The sequence below is a fragment of the Manacus candei genome, unplaced genomic scaffold (assembly GCF_025592945.1).
Source record: "Manacus candei isolate 608988 ecotype Guabito, Panama unplaced genomic scaffold, ASM2559294v1 h1tg000057l, whole genome shotgun sequence".
NCBI classification, from domain to species: domain Eukaryota; kingdom Metazoa; phylum Chordata; class Aves; order Passeriformes; family Pipridae; genus Manacus; species Manacus candei.
This window is the reverse complement of record NW_026138105.1, coordinates 12,736,098-12,763,248: the sequence shown is the minus strand read 5'-3', so window position 1 is coordinate 12,763,248 and position 27,151 is coordinate 12,736,098. Positions and strand designations below refer to the sequence as shown.

The 27,151-nt window shown below is 62.4% G+C and overlaps 3 protein-coding genes across 3 annotated transcripts; all 3 read right to left on the bottom strand.

Moving 5' to 3' along the window:
• Positions 1-1,134: 1,134 nt before the first annotated feature.
• Positions 1,135-10,090, bottom strand: HCK (HCK proto-oncogene, Src family tyrosine kinase). Its single transcript, XM_051802930.1, has 13 exons — positions 9,993-10,090; positions 8,501-8,630; positions 8,044-8,086; positions 7,688-7,787; positions 7,442-7,540; positions 7,181-7,284; positions 6,608-6,757; positions 6,160-6,312; positions 5,669-5,851; positions 5,175-5,251; positions 2,641-2,794; positions 2,298-2,429; positions 1,135-1,697 (listed from the first exon to the last, which is right to left on the bottom strand). The coding sequence occupies exons 2-13, from the start codon at positions 8,627-8,629 to the stop codon at positions 1,495-1,497; spliced, it is 1,527 nt and encodes a 508-aa protein (XP_051658890.1). The 5' UTR covers position 8,630; positions 9,993-10,090; the 3' UTR covers positions 1,135-1,494.
• A 1,271-nt stretch (positions 10,091-11,361) lies between these two features.
• Positions 11,362-15,375, bottom strand: CCM2L (CCM2 like scaffold protein). Its single transcript, XM_051802910.1, has 10 exons — positions 15,281-15,375; positions 14,833-15,000; positions 14,509-14,592; positions 14,212-14,395; positions 13,178-13,632; positions 12,955-13,090; positions 12,734-12,797; positions 12,385-12,532; positions 12,078-12,216; positions 11,362-11,879 (listed from the first exon to the last, which is right to left on the bottom strand). Exons 1-10 carry the CDS (start codon positions 15,308-15,310, stop codon positions 11,599-11,601), a joined length of 1,689 nt encoding a protein of 562 aa, XP_051658870.1. The 5' UTR covers positions 15,311-15,375; the 3' UTR covers positions 11,362-11,598.
• A 1,467-nt stretch (positions 15,376-16,842) lies between these two features.
• Positions 16,843-25,812, bottom strand: XKR7 (XK related 7). Its single transcript, XM_051802929.1, has 3 exons — positions 25,156-25,812; positions 19,760-19,959; positions 16,843-19,673 (listed from the first exon to the last, which is right to left on the bottom strand). Exons 1-3 carry the CDS (start codon positions 25,578-25,580, stop codon positions 18,721-18,723), a joined length of 1,578 nt encoding a protein of 525 aa, XP_051658889.1. The 5' UTR covers positions 25,581-25,812; the 3' UTR covers positions 16,843-18,720.
• Between the last annotated feature and the right edge of the window lie 1,339 nt (positions 25,813-27,151).

The window sequence follows — 27,151 nt, the reverse complement described above, 5'->3', positions numbered from 1 at the left end:
TCCTCCCGGCTCCGCCCTGCTAGACGGGGCGGGGCAGGGGTCGTCGCTCAGTCCCCAGCGGGTCTCCGGCCTCGTGGAGCCGGTCGGGGACCGGGGGGGGGGCGGCCTGCGCCGCCATCTTTGTTGAGGGCAGGATGCTTGGCGTAAGGGGCGGGCGCGACGCCGCGGCCGCCATGTTTGGTGCGGGCAGGGCCGGGGCCATGCGGTTTCGAACCCGGTCCGTCCCCGCCGGTCCGGGAGCACGGGGCCCGCTCCCAGGGCCCCCCCGGACCCTCCCGGGCCTGCGGCCCCCTCCGAGAGATACTTCGGACACTCCCAGGCCTGGGGCTCGCCCTGAGGGGCTCTTCGGACCCCAACTTGTCCCCCAACTTTGTCCCATTCGCATCCCCCCTCCCGGGCTCCGGAGCAGGAGGAACGGCCAGGAGAGGAGAGGTTGATAAATACTTTATTGATTACAAAAATAAGCTCACAAAGCAGATAGAAAAGAGCTGAAGCATCGGCATTTGCCTCTTGGTATCGAAAATATAATCACAGGCCCTGATCTCCCTGCTGTTAAGAGGTACAGGGCTATCTTAAAAATAATATATTGCTTCCTTCTTTCCCCCAAATAACCTGTCATTAAATACTAAAAATAAACGACAACATTAAGTGAGTGTGCAGGGAGCACCAGGCCCTTGCTGGCTCTGCAAATGCCCCAGCAGACATCAAATCCTGCCTGTGAGGTTTGCCATGGGGAAGAGGTTTCCTTGGGCCACGACTCTGGGCTCCAGAGGTTCCTCCCAAGGCAAGCAGAAGGGGATCCATCCAGGGACAGCCTGGAAAAGCGCCGTCTGTCTGTCTGCCCACCCTCCTGCACAGCCTCACCAAACCTGTGCTCTGCACTGGGGAGTGCTGTGAAAATACTGAGGAATGAAACCCAGGAGGGAGAGAGCAGGACACGTGTCTGTGACACTTGACATCCAAACTCCAGGATCCTGCGCTGAGGATGAGTCAAAGTGCTGCATCGCCTGGGAATGCCCTGGGATCTCTGGGACACAAAGGGACCAGGTGGGGCACGGGCACTGCAGGGCATTTCACCCAGGCCAGCGCAGCTAAAGCACCTGGAGAATGGTAGGATAAGATCTCAGAAGAATTAAAAAAAAACTAATCTGGGTTTTTTACTTTGTAGCAGAAGCAGGACCAACCCCATCCCTGTCCCTCCTCCTGCAGAGGTGCCGGCACGGCAACCACTGTCCAGCCAGTGCTGCCCGCAGGCACTGAGGCTCCTGGGAAAGGCACAGGGTACAGCCACACATCACTTCTCTCTCCATCCATCCCGAGCATGGCTCCCTCCTGCTCTGCTTCCAGCCCAGCCGCTCCAGGAAGGCTGTGGCTCCTCAGCCACGATGTATCCTGGGAAATCCAGGGCCAGGCTGGCGGGAGAAGCAGGGCACGGGTGGGACAGGGAAGAGCGGGATGTGTGGTCACTGCAGTGTCTGCCCCCAGCGTCCTGCGCTACAGCTGCTGCTGGTACTGGCTCTCTGTGGCAGTGAAGAAATCCTCCAGAACGCTCTGTGTGTACTCAAAGGTGGGACGGTCCTCAGGCCTGGCCTTCCAGCACCTCATCATGATGTCGTACAGCTCCTCGGGGCAGTTCTCCGTGCGGGGCATGCGGTACCCGCGCTCCAGCGCCCTGATCACCTCCACGTTCGACATCCCTGGAGAAACAGGGAGGCAAAGGTGGACACCACACACGTGGATTTCCTTAAAAGGCATACAAACCCCACGCCCAAACCTGCTCACCCTGTGGGCAATGTCACCAGGAAGGAAAAAGAGTGGTTAGAGGGGTTGGGAAGGGGGAACTGCTGCTCCGGGTCAGGGAAACATGCGGACAACAGAGGCGCTGGGTTAGTTGTGGCATGGAGCTTTGTACCCCAGAGCAGATGGGGCTTATAATCACTTTGTATAAATTAAAATAAAAAAAAAATAAAGGCTCCACGTCTCCCTGTGCTGAGTCTGTAACGAGCCATTGCTTCCAATGAAAACAGGTCAGTGGGGGGGCAGAGCTGCTCCTCAGAACAGCCATTTGTGCTACACCAGATCTTTTCTGGCTCATTTACAGCAGGATTTACAGACTAATTTCCTGTTGAAAAAAGATACCAAAGTAACAATTAGTATAAAATAGAGAGTGGTCCCTACTGATAAGGGCTTACAGAGGTTTCCCATGGTGCTGGAGGAGTTTAGATGCCATGGGTGGGGCCCAAAAAGTGGAGTGTGTCTTTTGGAACCAGATTAGAGGAGGCATTTCACCTTCCTACCTGGGTAGGGGATGCGTCCATAGGTAATGATCTCGGTCAGGAGGATCCCAAAGGACCAGACATCAGATTTTATAGAGAAAGATCCGTAGTTGATGGCTTCTGGTGCAGTCCATTTAATGGGAAACTTGGCACCTGGACAAAGAGATACAACAGGAAACATGAACTCGGACCCAAATGCTGAGAAACGGGTGGTGAAATTTGGGGAACAAGAAACAAACAGAAGAGGAGGAAGTGAAGTGATGCAAATGAGAGGAACTTCCCTCCCCTGTCCACACACCCAGCACACACTGGTCAGTGGCTCTGAGGGATCCCTCAGACCCTTCACCCCCCAGCAGCTCCCCACCTTCCCGGGCCGTGTACTCGCTGTCCTCGATGACTCTGGCCAGCCCGAAGTCTGCAATCTTGCACACCAGCATTGCTGACACCAGGATGTTGGCAGCTCTCAGGTCTCTGTGGATGTAGTTCCTCTTCTCAATGAAAGCCATTCCTTCTGCAATCTGCCACAGGGTAACGAGGGAAATGCAAAGAGGCTGCTTGAAATAACACCCCCCCCCACCCAGCGCTGAAGAAGTCAACAGCTTCTGGGCAGCGCTCAGAAAGGGGTGAGAGGGGGCTGAGCCACAGCAGGAGATGGATGTCCCATCTCTGGAAGTGTCCAAGGCCAGGTTGGACGAGGCTTGGAGCAACCTGATCTAGTGGAAGGTGTCCCTGCCCATGGCAGGGGGGTTGGAATGAGATGAGCTCTAAAGTCCTTTCCGACCCAAACCATTCTGTGATTCTGTGGGACCAACTCCTGTGTAGGAACTGTGCTCCGAGCAGGGAATCCCTTGCAGGAGAGGTCGGGGTTTGGGTGACCGTGTGGATGTGGAGGCAAGCATGTCAGTCTCTGCTAAGAGAAGATGTGAGGCCAATCTCCAAAAACATCCACAAAGGGAAGCAGGGAGTTAACTGTTCCCCCTGCACAAAGGGATCAACAAATGGACTATGATTACTGCAGGAAGGGTTTGCATCGCAGAGCTTCCCTGGCCAGGGCAGAAAACCACAGAGGTGGCTTTCCTGGGTAGGGTGGGGAGATGCCTGGGGTCTCCCAGACTAGTTTGTGAACAGTCAGCCTTGCCGGGGAGCAATATGGCTGTCCTGGCCCCCAGTAATCCCCCCCCTCCATCTTTAGAAGTCTCTGCACTCAGTGTGTGCAGCTGTCAGCCCTGATCATGCAGAGGTGACCTGGTGTGTGCACAACCAACCCCCAAATTTGTGCCAAGTTACCCCATGCCTGGATGTGACCAGCATCCAGGTGGTGAAGGGGCTCGAGCAGGCGGAGGGGACACCCCCCATCCCCACCACACCAGCACAAGCCAGCCCAGTGTGAGGTGCAGCTCTCACACAGCTCTCCCCACAAAATACAGAAGTAAACAGGCAGTGCAAGAGCGGAAGGATCATTTCCATGACCACAGATGCAGTTCTGCCGCAGTGACTCAGCCCCAGCAAAGTGCAAGGCTGCTGCCTGCTCATGGCAGCACATCAGCCTTTGCTCCCCAGTGCTGCTCCAAGCAGCTCCTCAGAGCTGTGGGCCAAGCTGGGGGTTGGCATGATCCAGCTTGCTGGGAACAGATGGTGTGCAGGAGTGCACAGCTGATCCGCAGACCCCGGCACAGCCCGCTCCAGCAGCCAGTGACCTGGTCTAAACCCCCGGGGTCTGGGCTCCCATCTTGCCTTTCCTGTTGCTCAGGTGTCTCTCAGAAATGTTTCGTAGAGGTACCAAGCTCAGCTCAGAGGGTCCCTGGATTTGGCCCTCAATGGGGGGCACTGGAGGAGCAGCAGGGACTCAGTGGTTGTACAAATGGTTACACACATGGACCGAGGTGTATAACAGCAAATTCTGCTGTGTTCAAAATCAGGTCCTGAAAATATCCCTGAAATAATTCTCACTGAGTGCTCCTGCCTCTCCAGCTGCCTCCCTCTGCCCGTGACAGTCCTTTGGTGACTTTAGTGAACCACAAACCTCCCATAGGCATTCCTGTGGGCCAACACAGTACTGAAGTACTCCTAGAGAGTACTCCTAGTCCCTCCTAGAGACCAGGAACTGTGGTTGGCTCAGCCTCCCAGGCACTGGGAGCACACAGGATCGTGCTGCAGGGGTCCTGTTAAACCCATGTGGCTTCACACCCCCACAGCTGAGCTGGGTCCTGCCTGAGGCAAGGCTGAGCCAGGGTAAAGCACTGCCTCAGAGCACCTTGCTGGGGACATGGGTGGGATGGGGTGGGCATGTGGCCACAGTGAGTTTGTGGGCCGAGTTGGGAGGTGAGGTTTGCAGGTAAACTGTCACAGCAATAGAAACCAACAGCTTAGCCCTGGGCTTGAATGGGCCACATCGACCAGCACCAGCACGTCCCAGAGAAGGGACTGTGCAAATGTGAGCTGTGAAAACACAACCATCCCTCACCCCTGGAACATCCACAAAGCACAGCAGCCCCTGTGTGGTCTGCAGGAACCACAGCAGCCTTAGAAGTCACAGGTTTCCTGGCCCCTTGGAAGGAGTAGCCTGTCCAACCTCCCTCCCAGGCTCTGTGCAGCTCTGGTGGGCACTGCCTGGGTGCAGGGGGGGCTGGCTGCATGCTGCAGATACCAGGCTGGGTGGGGGGAAGCTGCCACTTCTCCTTTCACACACAACTGCTCCTGTACAGGTGGCGGGACGGGGATGGTGAGCAGGCAGCAGCTGCCCACAGGGGAACCTCACTGCATCCCCAGCACTCCCAATGTCTGCCTGGTCAGACCCAGGCTCGTGGCTGGTGCTGCTCAAGCCCCAAGTAAATTCAATCCCATCGTTCATCCTTCTCAGAGGCACAAGGGGGAGCAGGAGCGAAGGAAGGTCCTCACCTGGGCAGAGAAGTCGATCAGCTTCGGGAGTGGCAGCTTGTTCCCCTCACTGGTCTTCAGGAAATCCAGCAAGCTCCCTGAAGATAGGTAATAGTGCCAGGGCTGATGGCTCAGCTGGAGCCTGAGGCCATCCTCAGGGTGGCACAGGGTCCCAGGGAGCCGAGCAGGACAAGGGGACTCAGGAAACACATTTGATCCCCCGCCCTGCTCCCATGGATTGGCCAAGGGGCAAACACTGCTGCAGGTTCCCTTCTGCCTTGCTGAGTGCTCCTCCTCATCTGTCCCCTGTCAGGGTCCCTCCTCTCCCAGAGCTGTCACCACATCCCCCCACCCAGCACCCTGCCCCGGTGGATAAGGCAGTGGCTGGAGCCAGACCTGCTCCCAGTGTCCCAGGAGCTGGTGCAGAGCCCAGGGATGCAGGATTGCTCCTGCACCATCCCAGGTGCTGCCACTCAGCCTGGCCCACAGGCACCACTCAGGGATGTGGGTGGCACCTTTCTCCATAAACTCAGTGATGATGTAGATGGGCTCCTCCTTGGTGACCACCGCGTGCAGCTTCACCAGCTTGTCGTGCTGCAGCGTCTTCATCAGGTTTGCCTCCTCCAGGAAGGCTTCCATGGACATGCTGCCCGGCTTCATCGTCTTCACAGCCACCTTGGTGTGCTTGTTGTAGGTAGCTGGGGGGTGGCACAACAGACCATTCCCAGGCTGCACTGGGAGCACTGGGTTTTGGAGTCAAACTCCCCAGCCCTGCAGATGCAGCTGCTGTGTGAGGGCTGGAGATTGTGCACAGCCCATGGCTGTCCCCACACACCCAGCCCTGAGCAGCCCCTGCATTAAGGCAAGGCCACCTCCATGTCCCCCTGCTCCTCTCCCTCTCCGCCTCTTTCATCCCAGCATCCCTCTACCTCCTCTCCCATCCCTCAACCTTCCTCCTTCACCATCACCTTCATTTTCCTCACAGCTGCCTCCCCCTCACTCTCACCCATCCACACTTCTCCAAACTGCCCAGCTCCCAGCTTCTTCTCCAGCCTCAGTGAATCCCGAGGGATCTCCCAGGCATCCTTCTCCCAGGGCTTCTGCGGTTTGGGCACGTGGCAGGGGTGGGTGAGCTTCTGGCACAGCCCATCGCTCTGACCTGCAGGGAGCAGCCAGGACCATTAGCTGGCCCATCTCACCGGCCACACTGTGCTTCAAGGGGGAGTCCGTGGGTATTCAGGGACACCAACACCCACAGCAGTGACAGCCAGCAAGCCACAGCACCAGGGGAAGGTCTGGGAATCTCTGCATGTCACAGCCAGGGCCACGGCAGGAGCCCAGCAGTGTCAGGCAGGAGCCCCTCAGCATCTGCACACCCCTGTCTGCCTGGTGGCTATTTGGCTCAGGGACAAAGCCCCACCTGCGGTGGTGGGGCCGGGCGTGCCAGGGCTCACCCTTGTAGTGCTGGACCAGCTCCTGCAGCGTGTTGAAGTTGTTGCGTGCGGAGATGTAGAAGCCGCCGCTGTCCAGGGTTCGGATCTTGTAATGCTTCACTGCCCCGCCCTGCATCTCGTCCCCGTCCCGCACCGACAGCGAGTAGCAGCCTGTTTGGGGAGGGGTGAGCTGGCAGCCCCCACAGGGACATAGCCCTGCTGTGCCCGGACATCCCATGCTCCCGGCACTCATGGAGCTGTCGCTCAGCAGAGCCAGCAGCGCCCGTCCCACCGTGCTGCCGCCACCCCTTCAGCCCCAGGCCAGCTACGGCTGTGCCCCAAACACCCAAGGCATCCTCAGCACCCAAAGCAGCCTCAAGTGCATCCCCCTGTCCCTGCCACGGGGCTCGGACATGTGGCAGCACCATGGGCTCTTGCAGGGACACGGGCCCCCCAGTCCCTGCGTGCAGCACAGCAGAGCCCCCAGCCTGGGGAGGGATCTCCTGAGCTCCTCTGCCAGGCAAATGTGGGTGAGGGAGGCTCCCTGGGCGGGTGTTCCCCCTCACTGAGCTCCAAACACCCCTTTCTCTGCACCTTTGGTCGTCTCGCTGTCCCTTATCATGAAGGACCCGATCATGTTCCCGGGGCCAAGGAGCTGCCGCTCCGCGTCCTTCCGGCTGATGCCTTTGAAAAACCACCTGCAGCAGAACCAAAGGAATCAAGGAATGCTGCCGGGGAGCCCAGGCTGGTGCGGGGCAGGGCTGAGGGCAGGACGTGGGTGAGAATAGGGACAGTTGAGGTGAGGGAGTGTAGCACCCCATGGGACCAGGATCTGCCACAGAGGGATGGACTCACTCCTCTGTCTCCAGGGAGTCAGCTCGGGCAACGTAGTTGCTGGGGATGAAGCCTTCACGTCCCGTCACCAGTGACCGCGCTTGCCACCAGGCCCCTGACCTGTGACAGAAACACCGTTGGGTCGGCTCATGGCACCTGGCACTGGGCACCTGCAGCTCCTCCAGGAGCAAGTTCCAGAAAAAAATCCTGACAGGGCCATGCAAGCCTTCAGGAAACCCTAGGTGGGGGAATGCCAGCAGCACTTACTCCTCCAGCACCTTCAGCCGCTCTCCTTTCTGGAAGCTGAGGTCCCCAGCGTTCATTGCCTCGTAGTCGTAGAGTGCCAGCACCACACAGTCCCCTGAGACTGCAGCAAGGGAGCTCCCTGGGCACCCCTCCCCATGCTGGGATGGCTGCCCAGCCAATCCTGCCATGAACACTGGCCAGGACCCCTGCAGCACCCAGCACCCCCATCTTCATCACGTCACATCTGGCCTTCGAGGGGCCCAGAGTTCCCATCCCACAGGGATCAGCAGTGTTCCCCCCAGGTTGGAGAGGACCCAGCCACACTGACCCCACACGTTCCCACCTCCTGCATCCACTTGCAGCCCCCTTGTACCTACCATCCTCAGGCAAGGGCACAGCCACACTGGGGACATGAGTGTTCTGGAAAGTGGGACAAAACCAGAGAGTGACATTGCAGGTGTCAGAGACCTGTTTCCCATGGGGGTCTTGGCCCCCAACAGCAGTGGCAGGGACAGGAGGGCACCAAGGGGCATCAGCAGTGCCACCTGACACAACAATCCACACAGCACCAGCATTTCCATCCCTTCCCAACACCTTAGTTTTTCTCTCCCTTTCTCCATAATTCCAGGATTCCCATCATGTCTTTTCTGTGCTTTGTTCCAGTGTGGCCTGGGCTCCTACCCCACAGCCAAGTCCCTGCCCCAGTGCACAGGCACTGCCAGTACCTGCAGTTGGCCCCACTGTCAGTGCTGGCAGCTCCTTGGAGGAGAGGGGCTGAGCCCCCCATGATGGCTCAGCCCTGAACCCCCCGCTCACTCAGCAGCTCCCACTCACCCTCCTGTTGGCGGCCGTGGGGTCCCTCACATAGTGGCCCTGCTGGATGCCGGGGTCGGGATCAGGGTCAGGATCAGTTTTTACCGTCTTCTCTTGGACATCAGCTGCCTTTGACCTCACACAGCCCATGCTGCAGCCGAGGGAGGGGAAGTGAGGCCATTGCGACAGAGGTGAAAGCCCTGCTCCAGCCCCGTTCTGTCACAGCAGGCAAATTTTGGGCAGACAACAGCAGCTGCCATGGAGCAGCTTCCCAGCTCTTCCCCAGTTCAGAACAGGCTACAGCCAGTGGGCACCGTGGCAGCAGAGAGCCACTTGGTGTCTTCTGCAAAGTGGGACCCTCATCACGGTGGTCTCCCCCGCAGCTCGGGACTCCCCACACAGCACTGCTGGTGCCTGTGGCCCCCCCGCCATGGGTCACTGCTCCCCACCACGGGTCACTGCTCCCCACCACGGGTCACTGCTCCCCACCATGCTCCCCTGCTCTCTGCTGGGTGGAGCTGTCTCGAACAGCCAGCCCAGGGTGAAGGGAAATTCTCAACTTTCTCCAGCTCCCCAAGAAACTCAGTGGGAAAAAAAATGCTTCAGGAAGCAGCAAGAGTGGGAAACCCCTCGCAAATGAACTTCCCTTGACCGGAGAGACCTGGGTGCTGAGAAAGGAGAAGGTGCTGGTGGTGACAGTGAAGGAGGAAGCTCGGGGCTGAGCCCTCGATGTGCACAGTACAGTTGCACTTCCACGACTCTCCAGGGACATCACTGTCATATCAACACCCCATTCCTCATCCTTCCCCGTGTGCCAAAGCCCAGGGCAGAGCAGGAGCAGCAGTGGCAGCTGTGAAGCTTGCCCCCCTCACTGGGCACAGGCTCTAGACTGTGCTGGATCCATCCTGGCAAACCCACACGGCACCTGGGTTAAACTCAGCTGTGCCCCACACCAGTGCCACGGCCAGTGCTGGCTGTGTTTGTCCCACACTGGGTCAGGGCATCATGAAACACGACCATCCCCGAGGGTTCAAGGGTCCTGCTGGCACCTATTCAGCACCAACCGTGTGGCCGTGCCAATCCCACTGGCTCACGTGGCATAGCTGGCGTTCCTGATGTATCCCACTCCCGAGAGCCGTGTCCCAGGGCCTGTGCAATGTCCCCAGTCACAGGGGGAGGACCAGATTGGATGCGAGTGCCCATCACTCCGGGAGAACGGCTGCCCGCAGCCCCCTGTCCTTGCTGCCCCGTGCCCTCGGTCGGGGAGGGCAGCAGCAGGTCCTCGGCAGCCCCTGCAAGGCCACTAAAAGGGACCCCCTCGTCGGGGCTACACCGTGCCCAGCCGAGACCCCCTGGATTCCCTACCATCGCCCCATCCCTGTCACCCAGGGACCGCTGCTCTGAGCGGGACCGTCCCGGCGCAGGGACGGACCCACCGGGCTGCCCGTGCCCGGTCCCGGGGCTCCTCCGCCCTGTCCCGCGGCTCTCGGGGCTCCGCTCCCCGAGCTCTTACCTCTGCCGCCCTCCCGGGGCACGTCCCCGTCCCCGTTCTGCTCCCAGTCCCGGTCCCGGAGCCCGGGTTGCCGCCGCCGCTTTGCTCTGCCCGGCTGTGCTCCCACCTCCCCCCATAAGACCGCGCCCCTCACGGAACGGCCCCGCCCCGACTCCGCCGGTGCTGCCGGACGGGGCGGACGCGGCCGATTCCTCCTGTACCGGCGTGACAGCGGGGACCCCTCCAAAAGCACCGCAAGGACATCCCAGCCTCTCGTCACCTCGCTGTCCTTGGGGTCCCCCCGACGGGTGTCAGAGCCCTTCTCCCCACCCACTGCCGCCGGGACCCTGCGCGGGTTTGGGTCCTGGGACCACAGAGTAGCCCCCAGGATGTTTCCTCACCTGATGGGCAGTGGGGGGCACGAGTGGAGCACAGACCACGGAGTCAGCCTGGGTCTCCATCCCCAGGAAGAAGAAAAGACACCCCTGAGCATCCCATGATGGGGTGCAGGACATGGGAGGTGGGGGGCATGGGGTTTGTGAAGCCCAGCTCAGAGGGGTGGAGGTGCCCCAGGTCCCCTGCTGGCCCTGGTATTACCATGCCTAAACTCCTCTTGGTGCCCTATCCAGCCCCAGAGCATTCCAGCCTTTGCTCTGCTCAGAGCACCTCTGAATTTGGGATAGGGACAGAATCAGCAAGGGGACCCATGGCTCTGCCATGCCCCTGACCACGGCGCTGCTTGGGCTTGGGGTGTCAGAGGAAGCAGCCAGGGCGCAAGAGCAACTCACCTCATGGGGGTTTGCATATGTAAATTTCTTAAGAGAAAAAATAATTTGCTGTGGTAGCCCCGGCATCTGCTGCCCACACACCAGTCTGGGGCTGCAGCGCCGTCCTATAGTCCCCTGCCAAATAACATCGGCTCGGGGCCATCAGCCAAGGGCCAGCAGCCATGGGACATTAGATGGGGTAGAGAGGCCAGGGAACATCAGCTGAGGTCCATCAGGCAGCGGGGAGCATGGCCCTGTCCCTCGGCGGTGGAGGGGCTGCAGGGCGGTGCTGCAGGAAGCCGGGTCCCGGGGCAGGAACTTCCTTTTGTGAAACACTCGCAGCCGCGGCTGGACGAGTGTCACACAGGCGTCACAGGCAGCAGCAGGCCAGCTGTGGCCCCTTCTTGTCCCAGCACACTCTCGCTGGCCCCTCATATTGCTGGGGCAAGCTTGGAACAGCCAGGAGCACCCTGACTCTGGGAGTGACCTGCATGTGGCGCTGGAGTGGACAGGTGCCCCAGCCCAGCCCAGCAGCCCCCAGCCTCAGCACAGCCCCCCACCACAGCAGCCCCTGCACCCTGATACAGCCTCTACTTGGGGAAGAACCTGCTCTGCTTCCAGCCCCAGCATTTAATTGAAATCTGCAGAAATTACAGGATATGTGGCTCCCCTACAGCCACAGCTGCCCTGTGATTCCAACAGCCCTGCTGAGAGGTGGCAGGGCAGTGCAGAGCCCTGTCCCCTCCCATGGTGACAAATGTGGGGACAGTGTCCCCCCTCCCACGTGCTGGGGCAGAGCTGGGCACCTTCCAAGTCTCAGCTTGAAGTCACATTGGTGACTGCTGCGTTTTGGCAGTGGCTCACAGGTAGTTGTCCTCCTCCTCCTCCTCCTCCTCCTCCTCATCCCGCGCCAGCGCCTCGATGTCGTGGGTGATGTCCGTGATCATGCGGTTGAAGGACTCGGACTCGGAGCGCAGGGACCAGCTGTCATAGCTGCGCACAGCCGAGGCCGACGTGTTGCTCATGCTGCGCTTGATGCGGCCAAAGCTGTCGGTGAGGATCCCGCCCTCCCGGATCCCGATGCTCTCTAGGAAGGTCTCAAAGTATCCGATGTCTTGGTCAGGGATGAAGGGCCTCATTCCTGTCATGGGCACCACGAGCCTCAGGAGGCTGCCCCTGTCAGGGGAACCCCACAGGCTGCTGGCAGGGGGTCATCCCATCCTGTCCCCCACAAGCACCAGGGTCTTGACACTCCCTGGAGCACACCCAGCACCAGCACCCCACCCCGAGGGCTGCACAGACATCAGCAGGGTAACACAGCATGGCTGCAGACACTCACCCAGGAGGAGGAACTTCCTGCGGTCCCCGTAGAGGCGCAGGAGCTCGGTGCAGTACTCCTGCACCGGCGTGCCCAGCCGGTACTCACGGAGCAGGAGGGCAAACTGCTGGATCTCCTGTGATGACAGCTTGTTGCGCAGCTGCAGTGACACAGGGACAGGTCAGGGTTGGGGACACTGGCAGCACACAGTCTCGTCCCCCCACCTGTTCTCTGGTGCAGGGGGCTCAGACCTGCCTGCTGCCCCCTGCCCCAGCCGCTGGCACTGCTGGCCTGCTGCCCATCCCCGTGCCCATCCCTGTGCCCTCACCGTCATCATGTAGTCCTGCAGCTGCTCCAGCCCTGCGCCGCTCTGGTCGCTGCCGCTGCAAGCAGTGGCCAGGCTGTGGTGGGAGCGGTGGAAGGAGGGCGAGGAGGTGCCACTGTAATACGCTTCGAACGTCTCGTGGGAGCCATTGCTGTGGGAAGATGAGGATCAGCGAGTCCCTGAACCCCCAGTGCGCCTGGCTGCCCTCCACCCACTGCACAGCACCCACCGTGGGACAGGGCTGGGGCACCACTGCAGCTGGGACAGGCAGCCACCCAGAGCAGGGGCACCCACCCAAGGGCAAGGGCACCTCCCCTCAGTCCAGGGGCACCCCGGGGGGAGCCAGACTCACAAGGAGCTGCAGCAGCTGTAGTCGGCATCGTAACCATACGTCCCATCTGTGCGGCAGCTCTCGCCTGGGGAGGGAGAGCCGAGATCTCATAGTGAGGCCAAACCCCACACGCTGTGCCCATGCACCCTGACCTGTCAGCCCCATACAGTGTCCATGAACCCCCACCCATCAGTCCCATGTCACCCCACTTGGTGCCCCCACTCCTGCCCCCAGCCACTCACTCCTGCTGGAGAGCCAGGGCCGTGTGGGCGTGGAGGTGTAGTGGTACCCGGCACGATCCACGCACTCAATGCTCTGGTCCCCATAGATGATCTGGAACACTTGGCAGATGAGTGCACAGGACTCCTCGCCAGCATCCTGCAGCGGGGAGGAGGAGGGCAGTGAGTGCTGCTGGATGGGGGAGCAGGCAGTGGGTGGCGGGTGGCACACACCGGGGCCGCTCACCCTGTTGGGCACGGCGAGGATGATGAGGTTGGAGTAGGCGTCGGGGCAGGGCTCCTGGGGGTCCAGGGGGTTGCTGCCGGCATGCCGCCGCTCCCAGCTGCCGAAGCCGGTGCCGCGCTCCCAGCTGCCACCCGCGGTGCCGGCCCGCCGCCGCTCCCAGCTGCCGCCGCACGGCTGCCGCCGCTCCCAGCTGCCCGAGGGCCGCCCGCGCTGCCGCCGCTCCCAGCTGCCGCCCCGCCGCCGCTCCAGGCTGCCGCCCTGCCGGGCCTCCTGCCCGCCCCGCGCCGCCCGCCAGTCCAGGCTGCAGATGGTGTGCCGCCGCTCCATCGCACCCCCCAGCCGGCCCCCCTCTGGCCACGAGCCCCCCGGCCGCTTCTCGGGGGGAAATGCCTCTGGCACACCGGCCGGGGCCGCCTCGGGGTGTGCTCCAGCGGGGACCGGGTCCACTCCCAGGCCTGGGGCAGTGGGGAGAGATGGGAGGGGTGTCACGGTGGGGAGGCTGCGCTGCCCACCCTGCCTGGCCCCCAGCCCCTGCCCTGGTGCCCCTGTCCCACCAGCCCATTGCAGAGGGATGGGGGCACAGGTTCGGAGTCCCAATGGGTTGTGAGAGTCCCAGTGGGTTGTGGGGGCAGCAGGGCAGGAGATTAGGGGCCACTCCTCGGCTGGAGCACAGCCCCCTCCCCAGGGACCCTTCTCCCGGCTGGCAGCTGAGCCGGGGTTTGCTGATCAAAGAGCCAGAGCCCCTGTCCATGTGTGTGTGGGACGGGACAGGGGGCACTCCCAGCCCTCTGCCTCCTGCACAGCTGGGACCTGCCTGCCAGAGAGTCCCAGGCAGTGCCCCCTCCAGCCTTGGGAAGGGGACATCCCCACCAAGTGCGGGGACACCCCAGACTTTGTGCTCAGCCCGTGCTGCCACCCTGGATAGATCCCGACCCCCATCAGCCCCCAGGCTCCAGCCCCCCATGCCCTGTGTACACCAGGCACTCGGGGCCAGCTGTGCCATGGCCGGTGACCCCCGGGCTGGACCCCCGCACCGGTTTTGAGGATGAGGAGGTGCAGGGCATCGTCTCGCAGGTAAGAGGCCGCGGCGATCTCGTGGGTGGGGATGCGCAGGATCAGCTCCTCGTTGTCGCGCCAGGTGAGCAGGAGGCAGCGCGCAGAGAGGCTGAGGATGCTGTCCTGCTCCGGGGTCGTCTGCAGCGGCAGCTCCTTCAGCTGCTGCAGGGGCAGAGTGCAGGGGGGGACGTGGGGCACTGGGCAGCATGGGGCACCCGGTGCCCATCCTTTGGGCAGCACTGGGGAGCACCCTGGGGAGTGGTGACCTCACTTACCCTGGCCGTGTCCAGCAACTGCAGCACCTCATCCCGGCTGGAGGGGTTCAGGGAGGATGTCACCCATGTCAGGTGGCCTAAAAACTGGGGGAGGACAAAATCCAGGGCAGCCTGGGGAGGCCTGGGTACACACCTTCCCCCCTGCCTCTACCCCCAGCCACCTCCACAGGACACATGTCCCTGGGGTGCGGGAAGACCTTGCAGTGGGGGGTCCTTCCTGCATCCCCAACCCACCCTCCCCCTCCCTGGCTGTTTGCCTGGGGTGACCTCATGTCCCCACCCCAAGCAGGCAGTGACCCCAGGCATCTCTGAGGACCCCTTTACCTTCACCTCCTTCTCCACGTAGTCGTGCAGCAGGATCTGGGGGTCGATCAGGTAGTCGGGGGGATAGAGGGGCACGGAGTGCAGCGGGCGCCGGTAGACGCTGCTGCGGAGCGCTGCCCTCCGCGCAGCCTTCGGGAAAACCAGCCGCTTGATGGGCGACACAAAGCCCTGGTGGGGGAACGGGCACAGGGAGGAGTCAGCACCGGGCACCCAACCCTGGCACCCACACACAGGGTCCGTGGCACCCAGCACCTGGGGACGGGCTGGGCACCGCTCTGCTCGCTGACGCCAGGTTTGCATTATTCGTGTGGTTTGGGGGGCAGTGAGTGGGGACCCCGCTCCTCCCTGCTGCGTTGTGGGAGGGGTGCAGGGCCTCTCATACCCGTGCATCTCGCCCGCTCCCACCCTCCCGTCAGTCCCCCGGGACACCAGCCCCAGCCCCACGCACCTTCTTTCCCTTCTTGGCCTCGCAGTCCATGGCCGGACTCGGAGCTGTGGCCGCCCCCACCGCCCCGCTCGGCGCCGCGGTGCTTTCCTGTGTCGGAAACTCCACCAGGATGGCTGGGATGTGAGTTCCTGCCTCTCCTGGGGGGTGCTGGGACTGGGCTGGGCTGGGCCGGCCTGGGCTGGGCTGACACTGGGACCGGGTCAGGACTGAGCCTGGGAATGGGATTGGGACTTGGCTGGTACTTGGGCAGAAGCAGGGGCTGAAGTGGGCTGGGCTGGGACCAGAGCAGGCACTGGTACCAGAGCAGGTGGTGGGGGTGCCCTCGGGACCCTGCTACAGAGCAGCCCCTGCCCCTCACTGCCACAGGGCTCCTCCCTGGGGCTGGTTCTGCTTCCCCATGGAGCCTGAGCCCCCCGTGGGTCTGGAGTTCAGCTGGGGATCAGGGCCTCTGGCAGGGAGGAGGTTGGCCCAGCAGTGGCCATGTCCAGCAGCTTCCTCCTCGGGAAGCTACATCCTGCTGGTACCCCCCCCTTCCCTCCTGGCTGCCACACCAGGGCCAGCACCACCACAGCCACCCTGCTCTGTTCCTGGAGTCCCCAAGAACCCCATGACAGAGACGCATCATCCTGCCCCGCTTCAGACCCCACCCGTGAGCTGGAGGTGCCAGCAAGGACAGGATCCCACAGGCAGGGCTTATTGAAATGAATTTAATATCTCATGTTGCAGCAAAATTAAAAATATACAAAAAGTTTGTGGTATACAAAAAAGTCTCGGGACGGACCCCGGCCTCCCGCTCACCCCCGCCCGTGCCGAGGGTCCCAGAGAAGAAGGTGGCACACAGAGTATTTACAGTACATGACAGCAGCCGCCGGGTCCCAGCGCCGGAGGGGGGCCAGGGATGTGGCTGAGACCCCGCGGCAGCCCCTGCCAGAACGAACTTCCCTCACTCCCTGAAGCTGGAGCAGCCCTGGAGCTGCACCCATCCTGTAGCTGCTTGGCCCCCAGTCATGCCCCCCTTGCTGCGGTCCTGGTGGGCCGGTGCTGCCATCCTGGTGGCGCTGGGTTTGGCTGCCCCTGTGGCACAGGCTGGGGGGGGCAAGGGGGCAGCCTGGCCGAGCCCCAGGGCAGCAGCGGGATCCAGGGGCTCCCCCTAAGCCCCAGGCATGGCCAGAATGCCCTGCCCGGAGCAGCCCAGGGCTGAGGGTACCGTGGCTTGAGTGCATAGAAAAGTGTCCCTCTGTCCCACCAGCGCGGCCCTGGGGTCCCCACACAAACCCCGGGGTGAAGGGCATGGGGGGTCCAGGTCACCCTGAACGGTGTCTCTGTCCTGCAGGGGACAGGGAGAGGGGCTGGGGCAGGGGGAGCCCAGAAGCACTGCCCCATGCTGGCTCATCCCCATCTCTGATGGAGTGGGACCCAGCAAGGAGCTGCCACTGCCTGGGCACTGCACAGAGGCTGCAGCGATGCTGCTCAACACCCACAGGGATGAGCCCCTGGCCCCCCCGGCTACTGCCCCCCACCTTCCCTGAGGAAAAGAGACCCCCCCACAGAGCCACCCCATGCCTGGGGCTTCCCCAGCATGAACAGCCCCCACTACCGGGGTGTGCCCGTGATGGCGGTGAAGGAGGGGTGCAGGTGCTGGGGGGCCCAGCCCCCTGCCCAGCCCCAGCCATGCTCTGCAACCTCCTCCTAAAGGGTTTCCAAGGCTTCCAGTTAGCACCAGTTAGCACCAGCGACCCCATCGATGGCCAGCCCAGCCGGCTGTCACCCCAGCTACCGAGAAATGGGAAACAAAAGAAACGTGATGCCACCACTACTGCACATCCACCCACCCACCCCGGCCATGGCACCCATGCCAGCCCTCGAGGACCCCACATCCCATCCATTCCCAGGTGCAGCTCTCCCATCCCAGCCCTCCTATCCTCTGGTGCCTCTCACGGTGCCCCATGGCACGGAGGGGCTGTCGGTGCTGCCTATGCTCCCCAGCCCAGGCAGGGCTTGCCACAGCGGCTCAGGGCAGCCAGAGGCCGGTACCCTGCGGGGCTGTTGTGGGGGGCACAGGAGTTGTGGGGAAGGCACAGGGGCCATGGGTGCAGGGGGCGAGGGGATGGGGTGGAGCACGGCCGGGGGTTCTGACACCTCCCCTCCCCTGCAAACCCCTGCCAGCCCCTGCACACACTTACACACACACGCAGACACACAGAGAGACACACACACACGCACCCCACTGGGACAGTCCCAGCCCGGGGCAGGGCACAGGGTACATTCAGCACAGCCCCTCGGTGGGGGCTGACAGATCCGGGCAGGACCAGGGACACATTCAAACCCGGAGCCCAGGGCAGTCCCACTCCTCTGGGGAGGCAGGAGCAGGCAGGGGCAGGCAAGGCGGGGACAGGGAGGAGGCTGGGTGGACACGGGGTGAGGCCAGGGGAGGGAGGATCCCAGCTCAGGTTTACACTGAGGCTCTGGAGGGGGCTGATGCCGATGGGGGAGTAAATGGAAAAGCTCCCGGGTGGGAAGTGATGCCAAACCCGAGAGAGGAGAACGGCTGGGTGTGAATCCCACTTTAGGGAACCCAGGGAACGCCAGCGGCCCCACACACACTCCTCAGCAGTGCCAGCCAGGCCCTGCAACCCCCGGCCCCAGCGGAGGTAGAAAATGTCACACAGAACATCACCAGGTGAAAACAAACCCGATGAGATGAAGAAGTTCCTGTGGGAATGGTGGGGAGGATGAGGCATAGCCATCCCAGCCACAGCTGGGATACCAGCTCAGAACCAGGGGGGCAGGACTCGTGCCCACCCCAGGCCAGGGTCTGTGCCCCACAGGACAGTGGGGCTGGGAACATGGCTCAACCCTGAGCCAGGGGGAACTGAGGATGGAGATGAAGGGGCTCCCCAAGGGTTGGTGCTGCAGGGTGTGGGGGAATTGTGAGACATTGGGAGGGCTGCACAGACCGCAGTTGTCCCTGTCCCAGCTTCCTGTGGGTGACAAGCCCCATGCACACCCCAGTGCAGCCACGTCCCAGCCCCATGGCTCTGCCATGGCACAGGCACCAGTGTCCCCATGTGCTGCCCACCACGCCCCACTGTGCCCCACCATGCCCCCAGCTCAGGGTGCCCCCAGTCCCCATCCTGCACCACTGACACGGGCCACAGCACCCACTGCCTGGGGCTCAGGCACCAGTGAGGTATTTTGGCAAGGATGAGCCCTGGGGGGTGCGGGGGCAGCCTGTGTCAGGCAGGATGGGGGTCTGGGCTGCAGGAGGGCGGCGCGAGAGGGGGGATAGCACCAAGAGACCTCCCCGGCCACCGCCCGCGGAGCGCTCGGCACGGCGACACGGCAGAGCCGGCAAACCCAACGGAAGGCAAACGGCTGCGGAGACTCAGGCTGGCCGGGGTGGCACCAGGGGTCCCGCCAAAGCCCTGTGCCCCGCCACCCTACACGGTGGTCTCATACTCCAGCAGCTCCTGGGGGGCGCCGGGGGTGCGGTACTGCAGGGTAGGGGTGATGGGCGACGCGTACTCCAGCGCCAGGATGGTCTTCCTCAGGCGCCGGTCGATGAAGTGGGCGTCCCAGGCCGGGTACTTCTTCCTGGGCAGGTCAATGCGGATGACGGGCCTCTCTGTCCGCGGGGCGCGGGCGGCCGCTGCCGGCAGGGTGCGGGGTCTCACCTGGAAGACGGGCACACAACTGTCCCGCTCCCCCGGCGCCCCTTCCCGCTCCCCCCCTGTAGTCCGCGGCAGCGAGCGTGGGGGGCTGGTGACGGCGTCCGTGGGGGACCCCGGCACTGGAGGCGGCTCCTGCCGGAAGATGCAGCCCACGTTGCGGTGGCGGAAGATGGGGCCATTGGGGTGCAAGAGGCAGTAGTAGATGAACATGAAGAAGATGCCGAGGGCGAAGCTGGAGCTGACCACGCAGACGAGGATTAAGGCGTCGAAGTCGGAGATGGTCTCGCGGTCATAGTAGAGGAACCAGAGGATGGTGAGGGCGGCGTTCTCTGACAGTGTGATGATGTAGTAGATGCACATGCGGTAGCGGCTCCGTCCCTCCTTGACATTGAACCAGCAGAAGATGTAGATGATGCCCACCACCATGTTGTAAATGATCTCCTCCCACTTGGACATGCAGAAATCCGTCTCGCCCTGGATGATCCAGAAGGTCATGATGCACCAGTGGGTGACTATGAAGATGCCGAAGTAGAGCTGGAACACGGAGGCGAAGAGGGCAAAGGCGATGGCACGGGCGGCGATGGTGAAGAGGTGCCAGAGGATCTGCACCACGGCGCCCTTGTAGGACATGGGCATCTTGTCCTCCCGCGAGTCCCGCAGCACCTTCTGGTAGGACGCGATCATCCAGGCCAGCGAGACCAGCGAGGCCGAGGCCGAGAGCCCTGCGGGGAGCGGCTGTGAGAGCCCGCGGAGGCCGGGGACCCCCCTCCCGCTGCCCCGTTCCCCCTCAGTGGGGCGTGTCCCTTACCCTGCAGCGGCTCGATGCTCTTCTGCTGCACCATGATGCTGAGCTGCAGCACAAGCTGGGGCGCGCTCTTGAGGAAGGCCTCCAGCAGCCTCAGCATGCTGATGTCTGCGCTCTCGAACATCATCCGCCAGTAGTAGTGGCGACGGCGGTGCTCGGCCTGCCACCGGCTCTGCAGCCCCAGGTACAGCGTGCGGAGGTACCTGCGAGAGGTTGGGAAGGGTGAGACAAGCCCCAACTGCCTGAGCAGTGGAGCTCACTTTGCCCTGCCCACGCCAGGACTGTTCTGTGACCGTCGTTCCCTTGATTTGGGGCCCTGGAAATCCCTCTAGGCCAGAGGTGCCAGGGGCTATGGGGTAGCAGCGATGCTGACCATGTCTCTGTCTTACCCTAGGGCTCCAATTTAGGAAGGGGCAGCTTGTACAAAGCCAGCTAAACATTCCTCTGCCCTGGGGCATCACCCCAATGCCCAGCTGAACATCACAGTGCCTACCCAGCCAATACCCCAACCCTTCCTCCCTCATGCAGGGTCTGGATCCCCCCCAAACCAGGAATCCTCCCCACAGCCCCACCCATAGATTTGGGTTGTCCCAGCCCAGCACCAACATCCAATTACTTCTCAAAAGGGATATTTTGGTCCCAGCTGGCGCAGAGCCCACCCTGCTTCCCCCCGACCTGGCCAGGATGGAGGCACCAGCTGGTTGTGCTGTGCTGCCTGCGGGAAGCTCCCGGCGCTCGTGGCGGCGCTGCCTCGGCTCTTGGCAGGGCTACGGGCGCGGCCATACACTGGCCCCGGCCATCTGGTCGTCGGCCGGGGGTCAGCGGAGGTGTGCGTGGCACCGACGCACGCCCGGCTGAGTCACCACCACCAGGGACCCTCCCCATGACACTGGGCCAGATCCGGCACTGCAGGAGGGGACAAGGGGCCGGCCAGGCAGGGCATCCCCAGGCAGCCCTGCCTGCACCACGGCCAGGGCTCCGCTGACTATGAGGAGGGAGCCAGGTGAGGAGGGGAACAGAAAGGTGCAGAGGGAGGATGTCAGGCCATAGATTCCTCCCAATGAGTAAAATCCTCTGGCAGAGCAACGGCTTCTCCATCAGCTCCAGAATGTGCTGCCAGCCAACTCCATCAGCCCAGAGCATGGGAGAAAACCTGATCCCAGCACTTTCAGCTCATCCGTCAGCAGGAAGAGGCAGGAGCCAGCCCTGCTTCCACTGCAGGGACAGCCGAGCGCTCCCACCCCTGGGCTGCACAGCCCTGAGAGCACAGTGAGGGCCATCAGCTGGGGCCACCAAGCCCCCGTGTCACTCTGCTGCCATCTGCTCTGCCCTGGCCAGCTCCACTGCCAGCCCCTCCCTTCTCTGCGCTGGTTTCAAAGTGACGCTTTAACCTCCACCTTGAGGGCAGCACCTAATTTTAGCCTTTGCTGCAGCCTGTCCCTCACTGCTCAGGGGGAAGAGGCTGTGGCCACCCGGCTCCTGGCTCCCAGCACAGATCTGCATGCTGGTGCCACCTGCTCACAGCCAGCCAGGGCAGTGCTGCCATTGCACCACCACAGCCACTGCCTTGCAGAAGGGCAGTGACGCTACTGGTGGGGGAACAAACCTTGCTGGTGGGGGAACAAACCAGAGGACAGCCCAGAAAGGGAAGGCATGGAGTAGCAGGGAAACAACAATAGGAGAAGTGATGTAGAGCCCGGTGTGCTGCAGGGCATCACTGCTGTCCCGGGGCACCCATGCATGAACCAGGCTTGGGCACTGGTGACCTCGTCCTGTCCCTGTAATTAGCCTCGATAATTGGGCTCGTCAGAGCCACAGTCTCACTGTCCATGGTGCAGAGCAGCCCCCACACATGGACCCCAGAGCCCCCAGCCCTGGCTCCTCCGCTGCTCAACAAGTGACCTGCAGCCTCCCCAGCTTTCAGCGAGGGCACAATTATCCTCCTGTCTCCCTGCCAGCTCCATGGGTCTCATTAAAATGAGATTTCATCTCCCATCAACTCGCCCGAATGAAATGTTGATTCTTATTTGTTCTGCATTTGATCATCCCGTGGTGTTTCAGCCCAGAGAATGATCCCGGCGCTGCCAGCGTGGCGGGCGCTCCCCAGCCCCGCGCCGCGGCAGCTGCACGGGAAACACAGAATCAATCACTTGAAAAAAAAAAAATCATTTAATTTTCAAAAAAACTGATGATGAGGCAGAAACCGACAGCGAGAGCTCTCAGGGCTAATTGCTCCCTCCTTTGTATTGCGAAGAGTCATCCAATGAAATCCCTGCAGCAGGAAGGTGGTGGCTTGGGTGGGTGCTGGGTTTGCCAGAGCCCCACCACAGCTGGGTCTGTCACCAGCGTCACCGTTTGCCCCCAGCTCCCAGATACTGACTCCAGTTTTCAGGTGTTGGGAAAAAAGGATGAGGAAAAAACCTGACTTTAGTTATAAAAAGATCTGCTAATCATCATCCTCAGACGGAAGAGGGACCCTCCAGTCCCAGAGTGAGCAATAGGGAATGCAATTTTCCTAGAAGATAATTTGGGATCTCATTCCTTAATCCTGTATTCAAACAAGGAGAAAATTGCTTCCCTGTTACAGCCATTTAATCCCTTATACATCCCACCAAGTCAGATCATCAGGGAGAGCTGCACATGCACCCACATCACCTCACTGACAAAGCCTCTGTGTCCCACCAGCACCACACCCCAAGGTGCCCTGGGTACCCAGGGAGGATGGAAGCAGCTGATGGCACTCCTGTTCGGGGAAAGGCTTGGTCTGGCCCTAAAAAGCCCCTTGTCCTATGCACCAGGACTTCCAGAACTGGGTCCTGCCACAGGACAAGCTGATATCCAAAGCTGGGGCTGGGAGGGCTCCTGCCTACATGCAGACAGAGTAAAGCCCTGGGACCACATGGTGGTAGTCGGGGGGAAAACCTGCATTCCTAGCTCTGCCACCCCCTGTGAGCCCACCCAGGATGTCCTTGCCCTCCAGGGCTGCCACCAGGACTGAGGGGTGGCACTGGGTCCCCAAGCCAGCAGAGGATGCGGGGGCATGGGTTGATGGGGGCTTTTGGGAAGGACCTGCACATGGAGAGGGCACCCCAGGCCTGGCCCCAGGGACCCCCAGGCAGCCAATCCATGTGTGGCCCTGGGCTGACACAGACATGGGCACAGGCATGTGCCCAGGCTGTGGGACCCACAGAGACACCCTGTCCAGCTGCCAGCCCACAGAGGTGACAGGGGACCCTGGCAGGCTGCTGGGAGGGAGGCACACTGGCACATGCAGCATCCCCCCTGCAGAACTGCTTTAGTGAAGAAGCTGGCAACTCTTTGTGAGCAGATAACAATTCCTGAGCTGCCAAACCATCCAAGCACAACCCATGAGCGTGGTGGTGGCGTGGGACTGGCTGGGGACAGGCCCACACTGCTGCTCCTTACATGAGCACATGGTCATGCTGCTGACACTGTCTCTGGAGACCATCCGTGACAGGGTATGTGCATGTGCATTGTGAACAGACTGAGGACAACTAACTTTGGGATAACCTCAGAGCCAGTGCTCAGAGCTGCCTTTGCAGCTGGGAAGCAGATGTATTCTTGGGGCTGGGGGGTCTTTGTCACACGTGGGACTCGGGGCTGTGCAGTGAGACCTGTGGGTTGGTAGAGGTGAGACCTGCAGAGGTGAGGGAGAAGGCAGGTAAATCAGGAAAGGGGAGATGTTTGGCAAGAAATACGGTGCTCTGACCAGGGAAAAGCCTTGCCTTTAGCATTTATCCAACACTGTTCTAACTGCCACATCCACCTGTACCGGATCCAACCTCGCTAATGGGTTTAACGAACTGCATTTAACTGGTCACCAGAGCTAATCCCAAATCCTGAGATTAGAAAGAGCCTCAGCTGCAGCTTGAGACGAACATGTCCTGGAGGGTGAGTGCTGAGAGTTACCGCTTTAATTGGCTTAGGAGTCTCCGTGGTGCAGCCGATCCGAGAGCAGGGCTGACACCCCTGGGAGCAAAGCCCCCAGCCACGGCTCCGCTCCAGCTCGGGCTGGGATCAGGTGTGTCAGGGCCGAGGCTGACTGCAGACAGGGCCAGAGAGCTCCTGTCCTCTCCCTCACCGTCTCCCCCGCACACTGAGGCAGGGTGTACAGCCAGTGTACCCCCAGAGTGGTCCCAGGGATTGGGGGATCAGGGAGGGCAGGTGTGTTGGTGAGGGAAGGGGTGGGAGCCCCCTGAGCACGGCACATCTGCACTGTCAAACAAAGTTGCACACCCCAGAGGCTCCCAGGAAGAGCAGCAAAGGAATGAACATGCAGACGCCAACAGGGAGTGGGGAGCCTCTACTACAGCACTCAGGAGAGGAAACAGGATGGAAACCCGAGCCGGGAGCCCTGCCTGCTCCATGCATTGTTCCGGGAATTTGCCATTGTCTGCCCTCCCGGCACCAGCTCCTTGAGAGCCACTCGGAGCCAGCACCCGGCTCTTCCCCAGCACCCGGGGATGGAGCTCAGCAGAGCTGCGAAGGTGCAGGGCTGGCTCCATGGCACAGGAGAGGAAGGTGTCAAGAAACCATCAGCTCAGGCTTCTGGGGGGTCTGCAGGGAGGTACTGAGCTGCCCCAGCCTGCCTGGCTGCCACTTGCCCTGCCTGTTCACGGGCCTGTCCCCAGGGCTGGAATGGGGCAGCATAGGAGCCTGACAGGTTGGAGACCACCTGCACCTCCTCACCCACCACCTCACAGATACAGTGAGATCAGAGCAGGAGCCAAGAGGTGTTCAGGACCCAGTAGAAGCACTTCACACCCCCAGAACCCCACTGCCATGGCCAGGCAGGTCTGCAGGAGGCCCAGCACCACCCAGCAGTGGGGATGGCAGGGCTGTGGCATCGAGCTGGGCTGTAGCTCCTCACCCACACCCACACCCACAGTTCCTATCCACACCCACGTGTGCCCACAGCTGGTGGCTCTCCCCCACCACCCCCCTGCTGGGGCTGTGGAGGGATTGATCCCTGTGCCCTCCCCGTGTCTGGGTCCCTGCTGCATCTCGCTGTCCCCACCCACTTACCCTCATGCCCTGCCATCCCCTCCTGTGGCTTCAATGCTGTTACCCCCACCCATATCCCTGCTGCACCTACCGCTCCCTCCAGCCCCGCCTGGCTCCATGACCCCCATTTCACCCCTCCCCTCGTACCTCCAGACATGCCCCAGCTGTAGCAGGTGAATCAGGCCCTGCAGCAGCCCCATCTCAGCCTCCTGTACCTCCATCCCCCGGGTACCCCCATACCTCCAGAGCTGCCCCAGGTGCAGCAGGTGGGTCAGTCCCAAAAACATCTCCATCCCCCCGGTACCCCCACCCCCCAGGTATCCCCATCCCCCCCGTACACCCACACCCCCTCTACCCCCACAACCTCCCCGTACCTCCAGACCTGCCCCAGCTGCAGCAGGTGGATCAGGCCCTGCAGCAGCCAGACGCAGAGGCGGCAGCAGCCGCGGGGGCCGCTGTCCTTGGTGCCGGCGCCGCTGTCCTTGGTGCTGGCGGCGAAGTCGTAGACGAACCACCTGAGGCTGAGCATCTGCACCACGAGCGAGGGCAGCAGCACGAACAGCAGCGTCAGCCCGAACCACCACCGCTGCCCCCGCACGTAGTAATGGGCCGCCAGCCACAGGTCCGAGGCGCCGTCCGCGAAGCAGACGAGCAGCGCGCAGAACACCCAGCACCCGTCCCGCAGCCGGTACCGCCGCGCCGGGGGCGCCGCGCCCGCCGCCCGCCGCTCGCCGCCGTCCTCGGGGCTCTCCAGCAGCACGGCCGGGCCGCCGCCGCCGCCGTCCGACTTCGCGGCCATGTTGTCGGGGGAAAGGAGGAGAAAGGAGGGAGCGGGAGAGACTTCCGGAGGGATGGAGCCCGCCCCGGCAGCGCCCGCCCCCGCCGGCCTCGCCCCGCGCCCGCCGCCGACACCGGCTCCCCCCCCGGCCGGCGCCGGGAGCCCGCGGCGGGTCCCGCCGCTCCCCGCCACCCCCCCGGAAGGGGCGGCCGCCCCGCCCGCCGGCGCCGCGGGGTCCCGGGGGAGCGCTCGGTGCCGGTGGGCGCCGCCCCGCGCTGGGAAGGGCGACCGGCCCCTCCCCCGAGCGGCACCGACCCACCCGGGTCCCCGCCGGGAAGAGCTGCGCGGACCCACCGAGCACCGCGCGGTGCCAGCGGGGACCCCCCTGCACCCCACCCCGGAGCCGGTGGAACCCCCCGGGGCAGCGGCCGAGCTGTCAGACCATCCCCTCCCCGGCCCAACGAGGATCGGAGCTCCCCGGGCAGCTGCTGGGCGGCCCCGGGCTCCCCCCGTCACCAAGGCTCAGCCTGCCCGTGGGACCAGCCCCAGAGTGGGCCAGGGTGGGATGAACCTCCCAAGGTCTCTGTGGGTGGAGGGGTGGGTGCCTCTGCTCCTCCAGGGCTGGGTCAGGGCCACAGACCACCAGAGTCGTGCCTGAGGCAGGGGAGTCCCAGCAGGGGCTGGCTGGGCTGGACCTGAGCCCTGCTTTGGAGAGAGAGTCATAGAATCATGGAAAGGTTTGGGTTGGAAGGGACCTCAGAGCTCATCTCATTCCAACTGCCTGCCTTGGGCAGGATCACCTTCCACTAGACCAGTTTGCTCAAAGAAGGTGTATCCCCTTCGAAAAAACCAAAGATGGGGTTTGGTAGCAGGTTTTTGTTGTTCCTGAAATGAAACTGCTGGAAGAGTTACACGTTATTCCCCAGGCTTGGGGACACCCCCGAGGGCAAAGTGCCAAGGTCCGGGTGGACCTGGGGCACTGGGGTTTGGGTGCATGAGTGCTCCAATGCTGCCCCACCACCTCTCCCCCCCTTGCTGCCCATCGGGGTTTGGACACAACGTGTCTGGCAGAGCAAAGGGCTGTACCCCCCCAAGGACACGTGCTTGCACAAGGAACAGCACTGTGCCGGCATCCCTGGCACTGCTGGGAGGGAAAGGGCTTTCTCTCCTTTGTGGTGGGTCTCCAGGGAGGGTGACTGCATGCAGGCAGCTGCCTTCTGAAGGCAGCTCCAGCCCCCAGCCCATGGAGACGGGCTCTGGCTCGCTGAGGCTCAGTCCCCAAGGTTCAGCCCCATTTATCTGCCTGCAGAGGAGCCCCACGCGTGGCTGGAGCCTGGCCCACAGTCAGCACGCCACAGCACACAGCAAGGGGAGTCACGTTTGATCGGGGAAACACAGCCAGCTTCCAAATTCTGCCTTGCAGGGCAGCAAGGGGGATCAGCACAAAGAGGGGTGTGGTGAGTCTGGGCTCCTGGGGCACATTCCAGTGTGGTGAAAGTGTTACTCAGTACAAGGGAGCAGCCTCGGCGAGGCTCTCCCCGTGCTGCATGTATTACCATGGGTAATGTGACTGAAACACCTCACCTTGAGAT